Genomic DNA, 21,983 nt, shown 5'->3' with positions numbered 1-21,983 from the left:
CAATAGAAAAATAATTCAAAACGATTAGTGCCAGTGCGATAAACGTGTATCGCTAGAACCATTCTTTATAACTACCTTGGTCCGATCCAAGTCATCTTTGGTCACTGACCATTTTCTATTCGAATAATTATCCCACGAATCCGACCTATGCAGAAAGCTATCAGAAACCCGCCGTCGACTCCTGGAGTACCACGAAATATCGTCGTCATCCAACCGGTGGTGCGTTCTTAATGTCATCTCCGAAGGACTCCGGTACATGGCGTTCACGGGTGAGAGATTTCTCTCGTAAAACTTGTTCGCTGGTCTCACCGGTTCCGCGTAAGAACTGAACGATCTGTCACCACGGTATCGTTCCTTTTTCCCGCCGATACCGGTCGTGCCCGCATACGTTTTCGTCAACTCGGAGAACCTAGACAACTCGGGTGTAAGGGATCTGTACGATGTTTCCGGCGTAAATGACCTGTACGTCAGAGGCGTTTGTCGTGATCTGTACGCGTCCGTCACGGTCAGATAACGGGGGCTCGCGTCTTTACCTCGTGACAGTAGTTCTTCCGATCTGGCTGACGCTGTGATTTTCGTTATGTTGGAAACACCACGGTCTTCATATCCGTGACACGGTGTCGGCGACCGTGTCTCGAAGTTCCTCCTCCGAGCAACGGGTGCGTCGAAAATTTTCGTGACGGTGTTGATGTGGTTCGTCCATTTTCCCGAAGCGACCTTTTCATCTTTAGCAGTGATTTCGGCAAAACATTTTTCTCCGTGCCGTTCGCCATCATTCAGAACAGTTTGTTTTTCTGCGGTGTCGAACGATTTAATTCGTCCGATCTGATTCGCCAAGTTTTTATCATAAGATTCGTTCGAATCCTCTTTAGTTACTCGGATTTCGGCTGTTGTTTCTTCCACGCTGGATTTTCTCGGGATAACACGAATAGGCTGAACGACTTCTTTGTTCTCGCGTTTCATTTTGTTTTCTTCGAAACATTTTACCTGTTCTCCTTTTGATTTCTTTGACTCCGAATTCTTTCGTTTATTCTTGTCACGATTCGAGTTTTCCAGTTTAGTAACGTCTAAGCAACTATCCACTCTTTGTACACATTTCATTTCTCTTTTACGCTCATCTTCAACCGAGTCGTTTTCTTTAGTATCGATACTTTTCCATTTTTTGTCAGTCTCTACGTTTGCTGTTCTAACCAAATTTTCTAGCGATAGTGATTTTTCACTTAAAATTTCATACTTAATTTTCTCATTGATATTATCTTGATTGGTGCTAGAATTTTCGATGGCATTTTTATCCATATCCATTTTTTTCGGCTCGTTTTTATTTTCATCGTTTATTTTAAAAATGTCAGTTGTATTGTTTTCAGGAATCACTTCTTTTAGAATTTGAATTGTTTGTTTTACATTATCCAATATGATTTCGTTTGGCATTATACTTACATCGGTTTTATTAGTTTCATTCGTTTCTTTTTCTGCCATATCTGATAATTTATTGCTGGAAATATTTTCATTGTTTTTTCCATCAAAATCTGTATTAGGCTTCACTTCAATAACTTGTTCGATTTTTTCATCCCTATTTGTTATCGCCATCAACTCATCGGATGACGCCAAATTTTCTGTTGGAGATAATGGACTTTTTTTCTTCTTTTTTATGTCTCGTTTTTCCTTATTACTATCCTTATTGGTATCCGACTCTTTTTTCATTAATATTTTTTTGTTAATTTCAAATTTATTTTTTTCTTTTTGTTCATTATTTAATATATTTTTGTTAGTATCATTATTAATATTTTGTAATTCCTTCAAAGTATTTTCATTATTTTTCAAAACTAAAACTTCCTCTAATTTAGAGTCAATTTCTTTCATTTTTTCTTTATCTTTTGTGTGTTGTTTACTATTTTCTTCAGTAGTTGATTCAATGATTTTTAATTTTTCTTTTTCCTCCTTATTATTTTCTAATAGTTCATCAAGTGATGATAATTGTTCATCTTGGTGCTGAAGTCTTGTATGTTTATTTTCTTGTATTGTTTTATCTATATCCACCTCATTTTTTACCAATTGCATTTTATCTTCATCAAACACGTTATCTTTATGATTTTCAGTTCGTTCATCATTTTCAACATTTTTTTCAGTTTCTTCTACTACATTTTTATCATATTTATTATTTGATGCTATCGAAATAATTGTATTGCTTTTCTCTAAGGAATTTAGTTCCAAATTAGATTCGATTTTGATAACTTTCTCGTGATTTTCCAATAAATATCTGTTACTGTCTTCTGTTTTTGAATCAATGGTTTTCATTTCTTCATCAGTTTTACTTTTACTCTCACTATTTTCCAACAATTTATTAGGTGTTAGTAATTTCTTATCTAGCGTCTGTGTACTTGCTTTCTTTTTCTTACTTCCTTGTCTTTTTTTATCAGTATACTTTTCATCATTCATTGGTTTTATTTGGTTAGAATCAACTTGGCTACTCTTTTGATTTTCAATTTGATTCTCATTTGACTCATTTGAATTAACTTTTTCAATACCTCCCGAAACCTTTTTTACATTTTCTAAAGATATATTTTTATTGGTTTCCTCAATATCTTGTGATTTAATTTCAAATTCATGTTTTTTATCATTTGATAATTTTTTAGTTGCCTCTTCAATTTCACAAACAAATTGATTTTTTTCTTTCGATTCGTTGAAATTTTCAATAATATCTGGTGGTGATTTATTTGATTGCAAGCTTAAACTTTGTTTTATGTTTTTTTTATTATCAGTCTCTTTGGTAGTTTCTTTATTCGTAATTTTAATATCTTGAGTATCATTAGTAACGTTTAAGGTAGGTTCATTTTCCTTAGCCTGTGTATTATTGTCATTCAAAGGACAGATAATATCTGTTGATATACTCAAATTTTCAACATTTATATTATCTTTGTTTAATGATTGTTGTGTATCAAAAATCGATACATCATTATTTTGAGGCTCTTTGAAAATGTCTTCGTCACTTTCTAATTTTACTGGACATTTTTGAATAACTTCTTTTTTAATTTGTTTATTTTCTTTATTTAATTCATCATCTTTTTCATTTTCATTTTTTACACAATTACTTGTTAATATATTACGATTATTTTCTTCATTTATAACCATCGAATCGTCTATAAATCCACTTGACTCTTTTTCAGTCACGGAATCGTTATTATTTATAGTTAAATTAGCATTAGGAGCTTTCAAAATATCAATATTTTTCATCACAATTTTGTTTGAATGTTCATCAATCGTATCTATAATTGCAGTTTCCAATAAACTACATAAGTCAAATAATGAATTCGACGAATTTTCTTTTACACTGTCATAATTCATTACCATATCTCCAATCACAGCGGTATTTAACTCATGCTCAACCTTTGCGTGTTCGGTAATGTTTTCAATGCTACTACGTTCATTTTGTTTTAGAATATTTGCATTCTCAAGAGCAATACATTCAGTTTGATTAGCAGCATTTTGTTCAATATAATGCAATTTTGGTTTTATGGCAAGGTCATTTAGATCTCTATCAACAACCAGATCAATTATTTCATCTTCGGTTAAGGATTCGCAAAGTAAATCTACTTTAATTTCCAAATCAGATACATTAACTCGTTTATTTATTCCCTTATTATGCAATATGTTGATTTCGTTTTTATTTAATGTCATTTCATTGAATTCGTCCGTTATACATTGTTTGTCATCATTATTGATAACTATTACACCTATTTCTTGCTTTCCTTGGTCGTTTAATATTGTACAATTGCTTTCATTATCTGATTTTAATTTTATAAGGTTCGCTGTATGTTCTAGCTCATTATTTTCATTTGTACTTTGATTTAAAATATATTTTTCATCTGTATCATTACCTTTTTTGCTAATACAATATTCATTTGGTGAATTTTGATTTAATGGGAAATTAATACTCGTGTTCGCGTTATCTAATAAATATTCAATTTTGGTAGACTCAAAAACGTTTGTTTCTATGTTGGTGGGTTTATTTACATTGGTTTCTTCTGGGTTTTTTGTTGCATCTAATGAAGTATCATTAATCATGCTAATATTTTCCAAATTCTTTGATTCAGTTACTTCTTTTTTTATATTTTCGGTATTTAATTCATTTTCTTTTATTTTTTCTATATTTTTGTCATTATCATTTAAAGATTCAAGAACATTCATTTCAGTAATTTCTATAACATCCACTAATTTTTCCGTGAATATTTCACTTACATTTTCCATTGTTGTATTGCAGGGACTCAATGATTTAGTTTCATCAATATCCAAAATATTTTCATTTAAAGTACCCTTACATTCATCTATTGATATTGATACCGAACTTTGATCATTAATCGATTTATCATCATCTTTATTAAACTTAATTTTTACCCTATTTTCATCATTTTCTTCGATTGTCTTCGATTCAGTTTCGTTGATTGTATTAATTTGTGTACTTTTTTCATTCAACTGTGTTTTTGTTATTGAACTTGCGTTCTCTAAGACATTCACAGTTTGACTTTCGGTTACTTGTGGATATTGATTTACATTATTTTCATCTAAATAACTGTTACATACTTTTGACTCTTTCGTAGCTTGCGTAAAGTCGACTGCAATAGTTTCAGTATTATTAAATTGAATATTATTTTGATTTGAAATTAAATCTCTCTGATTAATTGAATTGTATTCAATATTTTCTTCCAATGGAAAATCATTTGAATCGTATGAATGTATTATATCAACACATTTATCTTTTTCAGTGCTAATATTCGTAGATTCCAAATCAGTCTGACTATTAACTAATTGATTTTCAGTCATACAAGCTTCAATACCACTCTCATAATATAATTTTGGTTTTGTCGTTAATTTTTTCTCAACATGGTCCGTTCTTGTGACATTTTTGTCTTTTATATTCGTGGCTAAAATTACTTTTTCATCGTTGGATTTAAGAGTCTGAATTTCAATTTTTTCATTGGTAACATTTCTATTTATTTCTTTGGTATCATAATTTTGATTTAATTCAGCTGAATTATTTTCTGTTAATGACTCATTATTAGGTTCATTTTTCTCTTCTTGTTCATTGTCTTTTTCTTCATGGATCAAATTTTCTATAAATTGCTCCGATTTTTTATCAATGATTTTAAAATTGTTATCGATGACTTCCTTGATGGGTCTAACAAATTCAGTTGAATTATCTTCTTCACATTCCAATACCATATTTTGTGCAATTGGAACGTTTAACGAATCAGTTCTGAATTTAATAACTTCTTTTTTTAAATTATTATTCTTACTTATAATCTGTTCTTCTCCGTTTCTATCTTTTGTCTCTAACTGTTCTGAATTATTTTTATTATCTTCTATATATCCTAAAATAATTTCTTTTTCACGTATAGCGTCTTTTCTATTATCTTCATATTTCACTTCAATTTCATTTCCTTCAAATTGTTGTTGGTCTATTAGCTGAATGCTTTCCGAAGCTATGATTTCGTTATTAATTGATGCAATATTCTCTATGGTCAATAATAAAGGTTCTTTTATTAGTTCTATACCTTTATTTTGAAATTCACATACTCTATCATTAATTGCATTGTTATTTTCTGAGACTGAAGCTTGTTCTAAACCTTCGATAGATTTATCGAATACATTAATGAATACCCCACTGTTTTTACTTTCTGTTGTAGATTCCAAGATATAATTTTCTTTGTTCATCTCATTGGAAAATATTTCTTCTTGATTCATAGATAAATCAGATGAAAATTCAAATTTATTTAAGGAATCGTGTTTTGATTCAGTTATTAACACTTCTTTAATGCCATTATCTATGTTCGATATGTAACTTTCACTAGGTATTTTGCGTATTTCGGTTTCATTATTTTCAGTATTAATCAATTTATTAACCATTAAAACGTTTGAAATATTTTTAAGTAGTTCATTATTCACATTCAATTCCTCTTTCGGTACTTCTAAATTGACAACTTGAATAGCATCTTCAATGTTTGATAACTTCAAATCAACATTCTTGTCAATTTCACTCACATTTGATAATATTTTACATTTTTTATTTGATTCTTCAATTTTATTCTCTTCCGTACCATTTATAATATTTACAAAACTTTTTTCTTCTATAAATGAAATTTGCTCAATATTTTTCAATTTATCTTTCATAATGGATTCGTTTTCAATTTTATTAGAACTACATAGAACGTCATCTTCGTTTGAATTAATATCTGTCTCTAAATTTGTGTTTTCTTTATCTGAACACATTATTAGTGATAATTCAGATGACTCAGGTACACTCATTTTCTCACCAGTAGTAGAACTTAAATTCACACTTTCTTGAAAATCGCCCTCTGATGTTCCATCTAGACCAGCATCTTCTAATAATTCATCTTTATCAAAAGGTTCGTCAAATTTATTTTCTCTCAAAATTACGTTTTCTTTTAAAATATTACATTCATCAATGATCGATTTATTTTTTGAAATTATTATTAATTCATGGTTCAGTGAAGATATACATTCTTCACTTTGATCAAATGTTTCTGTAAAGGTGTCGGCGTCGAAGGTATCATTTTTATCATTATCGTTTAAGTTTGATACACATTGTTTTATTTCATTCGGACTTTCTTCAACAATCGTAGTATCAACATTTCTAATCATCAAAGAGTCTTCTGTTGTATTCTCATTTTTACAGTCAATATTTACTATTGAAATTGTGTTAAGTTCTATTTGATTATTGTTATCAGCTAGAAATAAAGATTTTCTTCCTTCTATGATGATTTTGTTTTCTGTTTCTGAGTTTATGGCAGTATTTATTTCTTCTATAATGTCGTTATCTAATTTTTGTTGACCATTCTCCAAGACAATTAGTTCTTTAAAGTTCTCAATTAAGGTTGTATTAACGTGTGGTTCTAGCACAGCTATTTTATCAGTAACATCTCTCATTAAACTATCACAATCTTCTATTTCATGGGATATATTAACTATATTTTCTTTAGATTGATTAAATACATTGTCAGAAACTTTATTTGTTTCCAAAAAGTCAGAGAACTTATTATTTTGTTTTTCTGATGATTTTATATCCTGTGAATGGATCGTTTCAGAAATATCATTTTTACTTTCTATAAATTCGATAGTATCCAAAGTTTTTAGTAATCCCTTTGATATTTCGTTATTAAAATCTAATTTTTTTATAACTGTTCCACTATTTTCAATAGTATTTTCAATTTCTAGTTGATCATTGTTTATTTTTATAAACCCATCTTGTACCTGATCTAAAAAATCTTCTCTTTTAGAAGTATTTTCATTGTTAATAACCGTTGAAGACGTAAATGCATCATCAACAGTAGTTTTCATATTATTCACGTTATTACTCTTAACAGTTTTCATTTCAAGTGAATCAGAGATTTCATTGTTCGTAATAATCGTGTTGTTAGATATCGTTTTATCTGAATCTACCAATTCTATCTCTTCGATAGAATCTAAGTCTTGAATTATTTCAGAAACCTGATGAATTTGATTGATTTTCAATGTATCATTATTACAAACGTCTGTATATTTATTAACAAATGTGTCATCTTGTTCTAATTCTAAAATTATTCCATCGTTTTGACAATTCTCCGTAATATCTTTAACAGATTGTAACCTGTCTTGTTTTATCAATACATTACAATTTCCTTCATTTTCATCCAATGAATTATTTGTTAATTTATCAATTTGACTAATTAATTCCTCAGAACAATAGGAACTATTTTCTTGTAAATTGTGAGTCTCTTGTGAGTTTTCGTCCGATGAATTCATTTCTATTGTTTCATCAAGTGTTGCTTCTGTTATATTTTTTAGCGTTTCTTGAATTTCATCAAAAAGATCATCGGACGAGTTTAATATCGAATCTAATTCAATACCCTTTTCAAACGATGTTAACACATGTTGTGGAATAACATTATAATCATTTTCTTCATTAATGGAATCAATACCTGATTTATCCATTAACACTTCTAACGGTTTATTTTCAGAAAACACGATTTTATTAGAGCGTTCATCTTCGATAAAATCACTAAATGTTTCCAAATCTGTTTCATCAAACAAAACTTCGAAACCTGAATTTTCACGGTCATCTTCAGTCATTATAATACTGGGTTCTTCGTCTTTAAACCGTTCTTCTATATCAAATTTAAAATCTGGTTTTGGTACTAAATCACTTTTTTCATTATTTTCTAAAAGCATAAAATCATTGATGATTTTTGAACTACTTGCTTGAATTTGAGCATTATTGTCATCATATTCCTTAGTCATATTATCTAAACCAGATAATTCAACTATTTCTGATACTAATTTATCTTTTTCAGGCTTATTAAAAACAGTTTGAGCATTATTTGACATTGATAAGCTTAATGATTGTGCACCACCAGTAGCATCTGTGTGTTCTGAAAAACTAAGATCACTTTCAACTGAGGCCATTTTAGAAACAATCAAATTTTGAAGATGTAACAATGGTTTCAAAACACTACCGAAAAGTATTCCATTTACACCTAAATCGTCAATAGCATCGTCAAAAAGAATATTTTGCATCATTTTTATTGAAGACTCAAATGGTATTTCTTTGTCTGTTTCTTCTATAATCGATTGATTTATGATACAGCTGTTGAGTTGAACAAGTTGATGAGATAAATGTTCAAAACAACTTATAACTTCGTAACTCATGTTTGAACTGGTTTGATTAGATAACAAAACTTGATTGACTTGAAATAAACCAATTTTCATATCTTGCAGTGGCTCCAGTAGAGAACCTAGTGGATTCATATTATTTTCAGAATCACGAACGATATTTACATTGTTAATCAATGTATCTATGTCCATCATCAATTCATCAAAAAGCGTTTCAAAGTCCATCAGAAGTTTGTCATCAGATCCATAATCTGATGATATAATATTTTCCGTTGACCTACCGAGTCTTCTCAAATGACAACATAAATCATTAATCGGTTTGGTAAAAGATATGAAGCACTCGGCCAGGTTATTAGTTTCAGTGCCTTGTGAAGCGAGTATCATAAATTGATTAGTTGCGTCATTTATTTTACTATAAATATCTTTCAGATCTTGATCATCTACTGAATTTTCATTTTTCAAAGCCATATTCAGATTATCTAAAGAAAAAGCTATCGAACTAATTGGCGGTATTAACATTTGCTTCAGTTTGTGGTTACATTTTCCGTCTTCCACAGACGCTTCTTCGATAAAGGCTATGTCGTTTAAAATAGTTTCCAGTGGTTGTACCATTGAAAATAAAGAAACTAACGAGTTGACATTAATACATTTAATTTTAGAAGAATTTTGTTGTAGCGTTTTAATATATACTAATGTAGTGCCAATTGTGTTCCGGAGCACCGCCATAATGCGTTGTTCTGTAACCTGGGCCACTTGTCTGTTAACAACTGTCGTAAAATTCCGTATTTGATCTGACAAACATTTCAAAATGTCTATAGCTGATAGATCTTTGTTATTGAAAGTTTCAAAATCAAAACAAACGGACGACTGTATTTCGTTCAACACGTTGTCAGAAACACCGAACGGGTCGTCAATTTGTTCCAATGCCAATAAACTAGCATTAATCGCAGTCATCAAACTTGATACATTTTCCGTAGTGTTTTTATCTAATTCGGTCATGTCGTCTTTTTCAGTCTCTTCAATAAATTTCCACGCAAGAGAATGAAGAGCTTGAATGGAACGTTCGAGTTCAGTTGGCGAATCTGTATAATTAAAACTTTCGTGCGTATGCATTTTGACCATGGTACCCTCTAGTATGATTTTCATGTACTTCAAAAATTCATCAACGTTGGGCCTGGAAATAATTTTTAAAACGTCGTCTTCTTCTGAACTGAGTTCTGTAGATGAAACTCCTTTGTTCCTTATTTTGTTCAACATCGCCGAGTATAACCCATCTTCGTCAGACTGAGTTAAAATTTCGGCCGCGCAATAATTATGTGGTAATGGTTGTTCGTTTTCTATATCAGCTAGTGTTTCAGATACTTCTTCTTCAGTGTTGTTGCTCTCTGATCGTGCTAAAGGACCAATGGGATTTCGAGATGTCTGATGCACATTTTTTTCTTCTAAATTTAATTGAGTCAAAATTTGATCATCAGAGTCTGACATAAATAGCTTAGGCGTCTGTACTGACTGATGAGCTTCTTTTTCCGATTGTTGTTTCTGGATCACTGATGCATTTTTGGGCGTGGTTTCACTAACACTGAAAAAAATGTCTCTTTTGGAATTACTTGATGAAAAATGGTCTGAAAAATATTCCAGACTATTTTCACATAAGCTATCGCTTTTATCAATGTTTGCAAGAGTCGTATCTTCGGTTAATGAAACGCCATCAAACTGAGTATCAGATACTGGTTGTTGTTGACAAAAATCAATAGGTACGTCTATAACTAATGCCTCCATCATAACGGGACCGGAAATGGACGATTCTTTTACAATTCGCAGCGAAGGCAAATCAACGACGTTATCTTCTGTAAAATTAAATTAGAAAATGTAACAAAATAAATTATTTTAAATATCTTGATATATTTTTACTAATTCTTTAAATTTACTTTGATAATATTCAAATGTTTTTCTTTTTTAGGTTTAATACAACAAAAATTATTCAAAACAATTTTGTGTTATATAATCTTAATTTAACTAATTTAGAAAATTGTCTATAAATAGTATGAAATAGTATAAATCAACCAATATATAAAAAAAAAAATTATAAATAAAATATTACAAAAAAAACTGTTTATGTTAAAACTAATACATTCCTCGCCTCACTCAGAATATAAAATAATAATGTATAATGAACTTTAAAATGACCTGATATATGTTCAGAGAGCTCATCTGCATACATTTCAATGATTTGCAATGCTTCATCATGCGTGAGATCCGGAGTTTCATAAAGCGAAACGGTCACTTCTTTTCCGTCGAAAGAAAATGATACGTCGGCCGGTTCTTCGATGGTGTATGATTTTTCCATTTGACTCGTTCGTTCTTCTGGTATCGTTGACAATGATTCATTTCTAACGAGTTGATTTCCCACGGATAGGTACTCTTCAGAAGCACACGATTTAACAGTAGACTTATCTGATAAAAAAGACAATTTTAATCACTTGTTTTAGTTACTTTATTGTAATAATTTGCATAGAATTTACCTTCCATTGTTAACAGGGTAGCTGAGCTAGTTACAGTGCCCATACAATTGTGAGCTTGACATGTGTAAGTTCCAAGGCAACACGTGCCACTCTGTCCAGAAATTATTTTATGCATGTCACCCGGATTCAATTCTTGACCGTCTTTAAACCATTTCAGTTGCGGTTGAGGAACTCCAATTACCTAAAAAAAAATACACGCAGAAGAAAAATAAGAAATATTGACTTGCATATCGAAATAGTCTTGCTATAATTTTTGTACTTTGCATTCTAAGTTGACCGATCCCTCGTTAGAAAATGCGATCCTTAACTCCTCAAGGAATTTAGGTGGTTTGAAATGTTTAGGGATGTTTAACTTCAAAAAACTGGATGTAACAGTTTGGCCATATTTATTTACGGCTACACATTTCCATTCAGCTTGGTCATTGATTTCAAGTGGCAAAATGTTTAGAACAAATATTCCGTTGTCTTCAGTGGAAAATTGGTACCGATTTGATTCAGTTAATTCTTCGTCTTCTTTGTACCATTTTATCAAAGGAGTTGATTCCGTTGTAACTAAAAAAGAAAGTATTTTTTAAAAATATAAATATAAAAATATTTTTTATATCATAAAATATAATCGTTACTTTAAATATAACAATAATATATAACAAAAATAAATCCCACCTTTGATCATAAAAACAAAAGATTCATTGATGTTGGCCTCGGCACTTTTAAGACCTAACAAAAACCGTGGTGGCTGTGTATTTGATGTCAATTGAAGTTTTTCACTTTCGTTTAGTTGATTTTGGATGTCTTCCATAGTTAGTTCAGCTAGACTACTCGTCTCGCCCATACAGTTTCGTGCTACACAACAGTAACTACCTAGATCGTAAAATAATATTTATAAAAGACTATGAACATTATATTGATATTTAGCCCTATTCAGCCCTATAAAACGATGCCGAGTTTTACCTAAAGATTTACTTCCAGTCAATTCGTAGACGTCTCCAGGTTGAAGTTGCTTGCCATCCTTAAACCAAGAAAGTTGTGGTGTCGGATAACCAATCACTTTACATTCGAAACTCACTAGCCCTTCGTCTGTCATAATCGCTCTTAAACTTTCTAAAAATCTCGGAACTCGGTAATTTTTTGGGTCTAAAATATGTGAAATTAAATTGCAGAATTTATTGAACAATAACTATTCAAGAAAAACAATTAAGTTTCAAATATTCTTACAAGATACTGTCACAAGACAAGAAGTAACAGCTTTCACTCCCGTTAGACTTGTAACAACACACTTCCATGTTGTACTGTGATCGGCTCGTAATGATTTTATTTCTACTCCATACATGCCCATACCATCAGCTATTAGATGATATAATGGTCCTTCGTTTACAATACCGGCGTCATTGTACCACCCAACACTGCGGGGCCATGGAGGTATTTCCACTAGATGATAAAAAAAAACCGAAAACGGTATAACTTATAACAAGGATTCTTAATCGGTAGTCCACAGATACCTAGGATCAATATACGTAGATGATAACCCGGGTATATATGGTATAGCTTTAATTACTAAGTTTTTTTTTTCGAAAAAAAGACAAAAATAAATTTATTTGAAATAAGTTCATATTATTCGATGAATAAAAACCTTCGGTTAATGTAGAAATTGTTTATTATAAATTCAAAATTTTGATTGAAAATTAAATAGTTCATATAATTTATATTTATTATCATCAAAATGCGATTTATCGTTCATATTTCGATAACATTTCCAAGAATATTATTATGACAATAATAATTTCTTGTCCATATTGTAAATGTCTTATATTTTAATAGAAAGACAAAGCTTACACTCCAAACATTTCAATAAAAAGCAGTTTATTCATAGATTAGTATATTTAAAAAATATTTTTATTCATTTAAATGAAGTAAATACATCGATTCAAAAACAAGAAATGAAAATTATAGACGAGTATGAAAAATTAAATTAATTTGTACATAAAATTCCTCTATGGAAAAAAAGATTTGAATTCAAAATGTTGTAAAATATCCACTTGAACACGAACTTTCAAAAATAATATAGTTTGGTATAGATCCATTAGAACATAAATTGGTTCAGACCTTGATGAGTTTCTAAATTAATTTGGAAATTATTTAAATTATACATATAATGCAAAAGGAGAAATAAGGATAAACTATTCTTCCCTTGTAGACTTAAATTCTATTGATCATTCAGACTCGGTTAAAAATAAATAAATTAGCTTAAGATGAAAAGAAATAAAGAAATTCGGTCACATGTTTTTTAAAATGTTGGTGTACATTGATGGAAACTTATCCGCAAACAGTAATCAGAGTGATACAATTTTTGATTCAATTTGCCACAATATACTCGTATCTTTGTGAATTTAAATTTTCATCATTGGTTACAATCAAAACAAAGTATGAAACCGATCAGCTATCAAGTATGATTGCGTATTGCTCTATCCAAAATGGTTTCAGATTTCAAGACAATAATACAATCAAAACAATAGCAAATGTCACACTAAAACTTAAAACTGAAAAATTAACCAAGTCTTATTATTATGATTAAAAAATAATTTTAATAAAAAACTATTTTTTGTTTATTTATTTATTTATTTACATATTTTGTACGAAATCCGTAGTTATACTTTTTACTTGAAAGGGGTCCATGACCCAAACAAATTTAAGAACCTGTACTTAACAATAAAAATATTAAACTCATAATTTATTTAAACTGATAACTAGTTAATATAGACTAAATTTTTATTCTTAAAAAATAAAAGTGAGAAATTATATTTAATACAAATAATAATATAATAAAAAAATTGAACAAAAATTAAAAATGATTAAATGGTTAATAGTCATGAATTAATATATAAATAAATAAACAATTAGTTTATATATAAAAATAAAGAAAATCCTAAGTCTGGAATATTGTATTACAATATTTTTAAAGTATGACCGACCGGTTTCGAATAAAAAATTCATTATTAGGTACATACAAATATATATATATATATTGGTCATTATATTGACTCGAAACTGGTCGTACTTTACAAATATAATACTCCAGGTTAAGTATTTATACATATATTTATTTATTTATATATAATATACATATATTATTGAACTTAATAATTATATTTTTACTATACCTTGACATTCTAAAATTAGAGCATTCCCAACTTTTTCAGTCACATTTTTTAAACCTTTTACGAATTTAGGAGACGGTCCATAAGGTATAAGACTACAAAATGCGTTAAATCAAAAAGTTAAAGTTCTTCTTTTTTTCGTTATTTTTCTTTAAAAATTTAAGCTCGTTTACCTATCTGCGTGAGATTTGGTATCTGGTTGCATATGAGTCACTTGTATTTTAGAAGTAGACACCGCGGTGCCCATGACATTTGTGGCTTCACACGTGTAAATACCCAGGCAGTCTTCGGAATTCGCGGTCAGTGCGAATATGTCACCTGCTTTGATTTCTTTGTCGTCTTTGTACCATCGTAGCTTTGGTGTAGGCACGCCGATCACTTTACACTCCAGAGATACGATTCCACGTTGCGTTAACACAGCCCTGAGTGGTTCGATGAAAATCGGTTTTTTAAATGCTTTTGGCACTGAAACAACGCGTAGTTCACGTCAAGTCAAGGAAGAATTCTATAAATACTTTATGTGCATCGTAAAAATAAAAAAATAAAATAATGAACGAAGGAGATTAAATAGTGAGAAAAATAATATGAAATAAACATGGTATTATGGTATAATTATTATGGTTCTAACCAATTAGCGAGAGGTGAGCAGCAGTCGATGATTTTCCCGCGTAATTTTGCGCACTGCACACCCAGAGGCCTTCGTCTTCCAACGTCACCGGCACTATATCTAGACAATAAAATCCTCCTTCGTGGATATACTGGTATCTTTCGTTTTCGGCTTCTTGATTGTTATGGTACCAACGGACCTATTCGACAAACAACGAAGGTCGATTTATAGTGACGATGACAAGTCATAGAATATAGAAGAGGGCGTCTAAAAATATCAAATACATCAACAATACCGTTGCACGTGGTCTGTTCGTATATTTGTTTGTATACGGTAAGTGATACGCAGCGAGAGGCACACTAAGTTATACTATAATATAATATACCTAATACGAGTTCATGAGACGTTTCATAAGAACAATTTACTGTTGAAAAAACCAGTCTTAAACCATATAAAAATATACAAACAATTATGCGAAAATAAGTCGAAATCGAATAAGTTTAATCAACGTTATATGAATATTTAATTTATTTATATCTACTATGGAAAAAAAATGTCAAATAAGAAAATATAATTTTATACGCAGAAAAATTTGAACGAAACTGGGAGAATAACCTTTCTTTCCAAATAAAAAAAAAAATATTGTTTTTGAGCGAATATAAAAATTTTTTTTAATTAATTATTCGCTATGTTATAAATAAAGCAAAATAACAAAAACTGTAATTTCTTCTTTGTAAATAATAATATTTTTTCAGCCTAAACTTAATATTAACATAATAAAGTTGTAGTAGAAAGATATAAATATTTAAAGAAATGTTCATTTTTAATCATACTCGTGAAAGTCACGGACATTCCTAAGTCTGTCAAAATGAACAGGAGAATGGATTTTTGATAGCACATCGTTATAATATTAAACTTATTACAATATTTTAAAATCACTCACCCAAACACATTATAACATTTTAAAAATAACTCGCCCAAACTCAAACTGCCCGCAAAATGTATCAGACGAGATGCCTTTGAATACACGCGTTTCTGTTAAATACGTTTTGAGAAATACAATGCTAACGTACTTTTTTTTAAAGAAGAACGATTTCGTTAACCGTAATGGATATTACATTCACGTGAAAGTGTTACTATCAAATAATAATTATAATAACGTTGTAATACAATAAATATTGTAAATATGATATTAAATTTGTTTATTGTACTACACGATTTGTATGTATGATTTTTTTTTTTTTAATAAAAAGCAAAGAAATCTAATTTCCACCTGAACTCCGGAAGCATCATCAAGCTCAATCAATAATCTAGTTCGGGTTCCGACTCTAGCATTCAGGTCATTGAGGCGTCTCAGGAATACTGGAATCGGATCTTCTTGGCCAACGGTGCTCAAAGAGCCACCGTGGTAATCTTTACCGACGTCCGAATGGTTGCTCGATTTCATTGTGAGTGTGGTCAGAGAGTCGCCGTGGGTGGACGTTCCTCCGAAAGTAAGCGCATGACTTCTGTCTGATCTGTAAAAAATAATTAGTTACGTTTTTGAAAACCAATTTATTATATTAAACAAAAAACACCGGCTGATCGAGTAAAAATAAGTTTTCAATATTGGTTCAATATCTTGGTCTTCATTCCGTAAGATATGCGTATTAAACGCTTTTTTCGCGCATTTTTGACAGCCACTGTATCGTAAAAAAAATGATTAATTTTTGTAAGTTAACTCATGCAGTCATATCTTCATTGATTTATGATGAGCGCAATGGTCATCTGTATAAAATGATACCAAAAACACATACAATACAGCGATACAATGTTTTTGTTTTTTTTTTTAAATTTTTTATTTGCAAGGTCAAGGACGAATATTTATGTTTATCTTTTTTTTCTGCTTAACTATACGTCGACTAGAACGAACCGACTTTGCAAAAATTGTAAATTATCGTTCTTAAACTCTTAAAATATATTTTCACGCTCGTTGTTTTCGAATTAGACGCGATCATTTCTAATCAGTAACACATTATACTGTAATTAACTAGGTAGGTAGTCTTTACACGCTTATAATATACAGTACTTACGGTGGTCTCGGTCTGTGGAATGTTCCTAATAGTAATCGTACTAAGTACCAAAAAATTACGATCATCGTGCATCATCGACGAGGCATCGTACGAGAGTTAAGCTAGAGGAAACTAGGTGACGTTCGGTTGTTATCACGCGACGTGTGCCTTTTTTTCGACTGTCGGTCGACCGTCTGGCTGGCGTTAATGAAATTCATCATCACACGGAAATAAACACAGTCGACACTAACCTAAAAATAACGCGGCGGCGACCCAAACCAATCACCGTCAGGAACACGAACGTCATATGTCCCACCTCAACAATAAAATATATCATAATATCGACGACTGTGGTTATACCGGACCAATCTGCTAAAAGTGTATAATTATCAGATTATCATTATGCTGATTTATGATAGCTTAAATCTTAAAGGAATGAAGGAAAATGATTTATAACTTTATATTTTGAAGTATTCTCTTGGAGCAGTAATGTATGTAAAGAAAATAGCGCTGGTACATGTCAACAAATTGGTAAATAAAATTTTTTCATATAAAATTTATAAATATTCTGTAATAAGTTATAAAAATATTTTTCTTATAATCTTAATGGGTTCCAGAATAAAATGTAAGAGCAATTTTCTTACCATAAACATAAGTTTTAAGTCGATATTGGCTCAATGGAAAAATTTAAATTCTATGATAGTATTTATAATGATAGTATTTCGAGTTTGATAGATCGTTTACATTTTAACGAATAATGCTTATTTTTATATTACATGGTAACAGCTGTACTTTCGACACATAAATCGCAAACAGGGGAATGATTTAATCTTATTCAAATCTCATTTATCGACACTACGAAAAAAGCAATTATTAGAATAGCGACTAAGAATTAAATGTACATATATGTATTTTTATCGCGAATTAATTGCATTATCCATAAAAATATACACAAAATTCGAGTGGCCGTACTGGCTATCTCCCGAGTGAGTAGGCCGCATGTCACACTGTTTTTGTTTACAAGTCAATACATTTAAATCAGAGAGTAGTCACTATTCGTTTTTACCCTTCTTCTGGGTCAGATATTCTGGCACATTTTCGATTACAATATCGTGAAGATGAGAATTAATGTGCAGCCTCGCATAGATGTTTAAATAGAAAATATTCCGACGAGGTATAACAAGCAATTATACACAAACTATTATTATTTATAACGCAACGAAAATAGCAACACAAAGCCTTTTGGTATAAGCCATAAAATCCCTTCACTAGTTACACATAATAGTTATACATAATAAATTATTTATGTAATTTATAAAACTTAGTTTAAGATCAATGCACTTTGCTCGTGGTTTGAAATAATATATAATAATTAATAATAATACTCAAATAATATATATTAAATAGAAAGAAAAATCCTAAGGTAAAACTAAATTTTTTTTTTTATAATTAGGATTTAAATTGTATATTTAATCAATAATTCAGATCAAAAACCACTAAATAAAAAGTTGTTTAATATTATAAACTAAAAACGTTAAACATGCCATTAATATCGTATGTTTGTAATGAAAGTATGTTTGAGGTATGTTGTTTTCTATGAAAATTGGAAACTATTCAAAATTTAATTCAATAGACTTCATAGTATAATGAATTTGAATCCAAATAAACATAAAATAAAATCACCTAAGATACATGCAAAATCATAAACATTCTAAAGCTGCGTATTACACAAATTTATACGCGTCTATAATTTATACAATAACAATAACGGGCGTAGACCGATTGGGCAAATTGACCCAAAATATGAATGGTTTGGGTGATTAGTTACATACCATTTGGACGAATACATATGAACACTTTTTATAAATATTGGTACTGTTTCGTCGGGTGGATCTATCTTACACCAAATATCATAGTTTTCCGCACTGAATCAGCTTAGGTAGAAAAAGGGGGTTCTGGGTGGTCGATTAATACAGGATATATGCCATAAATTAATTAATAAAAAAATACAGAAATATAAATTATATTCAAGTGGGGGTTAAAATTCCGTCGTACTATTATCAAATAATAATAAATAAAAAAGAAAATACGAAAGTCGTTCTACACCCAATAAACGACAGTAAAAATAATACAATTTATAATAATACAATAGTATAATTTAATATAAATAATAATTATAATATTAAAGCCTGTTTCGACCAGTCATTTTAGTCGTTTTCAAATTAAGTTTGCAATGATTTTTAAATAATACTCGTATATTATTATAGTATTGCGATTATATAGTTGATAACTATATTTCTGATTTATCTCTTGATCAGAATCGATCAAATATACATAGAAAAATTAAGATAAGTGTTGTTAACAATCATATATATGAACACAATGATAATTCGATAATATTGGTTTTGGAAAAATATAAAAACAAAAATAAATTAAAATTTGTACTAAAGTTCGAGCGTACCAAGAAAAATATATTTAGTAGGTATTTATTGAAACTCCTCCATTATTATGTTGTTAGGGGCCCATTGTTAATTTTTTCCGGAGGCCCAATCATGAGCCAGACCGACACTGCCTTGATTCTACATTTTATGTGGGTTTCTTTTGACGCCGGGGCAGTAATTTCATGTTTCGCGGGTATTTCAGATATATCTGTGTTAACCGTATACGTGTATATAAATCGTTATCGTTTTATCACGGGCACGATAAACATAGACCGAGGGAACGCTGCTTACGGTTCCACGGTTGATAATCATCTGGAATGCTCATTGTTTATTATTTAGAGCGAGAAGTCAATTTTTTGAATATGAGTAAGAAGCATGACATCTCGGTAAAGTTTACAAAAATAAAACCTACTAATCGATGCCATGGAATATTTTCCAGGAATGATTTCATGTGCGAAAGAATAGAATGATATCTTAACTATAAAAATTAAACCATGAGACTAGTGCATAATGTTGTGCAAGGCAGAATCAAGGGGGTGGCAAGGAAGCTATAGCCCTGACACCGAGTTAAAAGTGGCAACAATACGTTTTATAATCGGTGATTAACAAATACAAAGTACTGTTTATCAATTAGTTGTGACTATACTACAAAATACAATTATAATATACTTATTTCAATTAATATTAACTAAAAATTACTAAATCTAAATAAAAAAATGTAATTATTTTAGGTAAAAGGGCCTTACCAAAAGTAATAGTCTCTTTTATTATGACCTTCAGAGAAAGGTACAAAATATAATAATAATAATAATAATATACACTGTATAAAATTACATACATATTAGTTTCCCAGAAATCTGACTGTGTTCTAATAATTAAAATTTGTACAATGTAATTATTATATAGTATATTATTACATTTTTTTGTATGAAATAAATTTGAAGTAAGAAAATAGAACTTGGAGCGTTCAGGCAATGGCATTTACGAAACTAAACGAATTAATATATTTTTCACTAAATATTCAAACTAAAAAATAATTATTAATAGTCCTTTGAACTTATTACGAAAAGACAAAGTGTTTGTATATTTGCATATGTTTCTTTTGAATACGATAACAATGACTTACGTTGAGAACAACGAGACTCCGAGAAAACCAGTATTTATACACAAATCATTTGACTTCATACTTATGTGAGAGGGCGCATCGAACCCCTTCCACATCAACAATTTTAACTAGAACCAAGATAACTGGGCTAATTTTTTGCAAACTACAATGGCTTTTGAGGGCAAAGGGCTTCGACTCGACCTACGATTTAGCCGTTTCCGACTTTTCATCATACACGACCAAATATCCGATAGGAGTACCCTAGTCAGTACTTACCGAACGATTGAAGAGTTGTATGACGAGAATGATCTGATTGTCGCGTTCGCGCTACTGTACGTGGATGATTGGCATTTGCAGCATTTGTTGCCCATCACGACGGTGGTTATTACGTAGCGATCAGCATAGTAAAAGAAAAATAATAATTACAACAATGCACGTCCGTTTGTTTGTGGGCAGTAGTTTTTCCTAACGAATATTGATGGAGGCAGGTGAACGGTTGGCAGCGCGAAGAAAATAATTTTTACCAACAGATTCCAATGAACATATTACTTTAAACGAAACGAATTCTGTGTACCGTGATCCGTGTCGATCACAATAGATAGATGCATGTGAACAGGTTACTAATATTTACGTGTACAAAGGTTACTGAAAGGATAGGTAGCGATGTATCAAAATTCACGCGTGGTTTTTGCACTATACCCGGGTGTATGAGTATAGTGCGGACTTGATGGGAACAAGTCCAAACGTTTGAGCGCGCGGGCCGACGGCGGACTGACCCACACACGGGATTATTTTGGGTCGCAGCGCGTTCCGTCGAGGCGGTGGCGACAGCGACAGCGATGATAATATCTACGTAGTACGAGTCCGTTTTTCGCCCACTTTTGTCACGGTTTGCACTTTTGCCACCAGATGATCGCGTAAAATTACCCGCTCAAATCCCTCTCCCTCCGCCGACGCTTCAGCGCTACCTTCTCATTGTCTTATTGCGGGTGCACCATAACACTTTTACGACTAATTGTGTCACTAAGAGGGAGATGATGCAGGTGGTGAGAATTCAATTCACTCCCCTCAGGGCCCATAATAATTATATAAGTGACTCCACCTTTTTGTTCTTGTAATTGAAAATTAAGCTCCAGGTTACACAGAAATTTAAAAATAACTCATTTTTACTTTGTTTTTCTACATTTCAAAGTCATTACATTGCCATGGGTATTTTTTATAATTATTTCCACGAAAAAAATAAAGATTGTAATAATTTTCATTATTTTTTATTATTACATTTATATCAATTTCTGTTATTCATCAAAATCAGTAAAAAATGTTATTTAAATTTTTTTTATAAATAAATATATTTATGTTTAATAGATGGAAAATATAATGATAAACATTTTCGATTTTAAAGCCAAATTTTAAATATTCAAATTTTAATTGAATGATT

At 30.6% G+C, this 21,983-nt stretch overlaps 1 protein-coding gene across 1 annotated transcript in view; it reads right to left on the bottom strand.

Annotated features, from left to right (window-relative positions):
* Nucleotides 1–21,328, bottom strand: part of LOC112690594 — a 107,927-nt gene extending 86,599 nt beyond the window's left edge. The window contains exons 1-12 of the mRNA XM_025564641.1: nt 20,822–21,328; nt 16,222–16,465; nt 14,970–15,147; nt 14,515–14,806; nt 14,345–14,436; nt 12,402–12,614; nt 12,138–12,320; nt 11,850–12,047; nt 11,446–11,738; nt 11,187–11,367; nt 10,852–11,118; nt 76–10,511 (exon numbers count right to left, since the gene is read on the bottom strand). Of these exons, the coding sequence (XP_025420426.1) occupies nt 76–10,511; nt 10,852–11,118; nt 11,187–11,367; nt 11,446–11,738; nt 11,850–12,047; nt 12,138–12,320; nt 12,402–12,614; nt 14,345–14,436; nt 14,515–14,806; nt 14,970–15,147; nt 16,222–16,465; nt 20,822–20,916 (12,672 nt within the window). The 5' untranslated portion in view covers nt 20,917–21,328. The remainder of the gene's footprint in view (nt 1–75; nt 10,512–10,851; nt 11,119–11,186; nt 11,368–11,445; nt 11,739–11,849; nt 12,048–12,137; nt 12,321–12,401; nt 12,615–14,344; nt 14,437–14,514; nt 14,807–14,969; nt 15,148–16,221; nt 16,466–20,821) is intronic.
* Between the last annotated feature and the right edge of the window lie 655 nt (nt 21,329–21,983).

This window comes from Sipha flava, unplaced genomic scaffold, assembly GCF_003268045.1.
Source record: "Sipha flava isolate LNK unplaced genomic scaffold, YSA_version1 50_pilon_pilon, whole genome shotgun sequence".
Taxonomy (NCBI): domain Eukaryota; kingdom Metazoa; phylum Arthropoda; class Insecta; order Hemiptera; family Aphididae; genus Sipha; species Sipha flava.
Note: the sequence above shows the minus strand (reverse complement) of the source record. Positions and strands in the feature narration are given on the sequence as shown.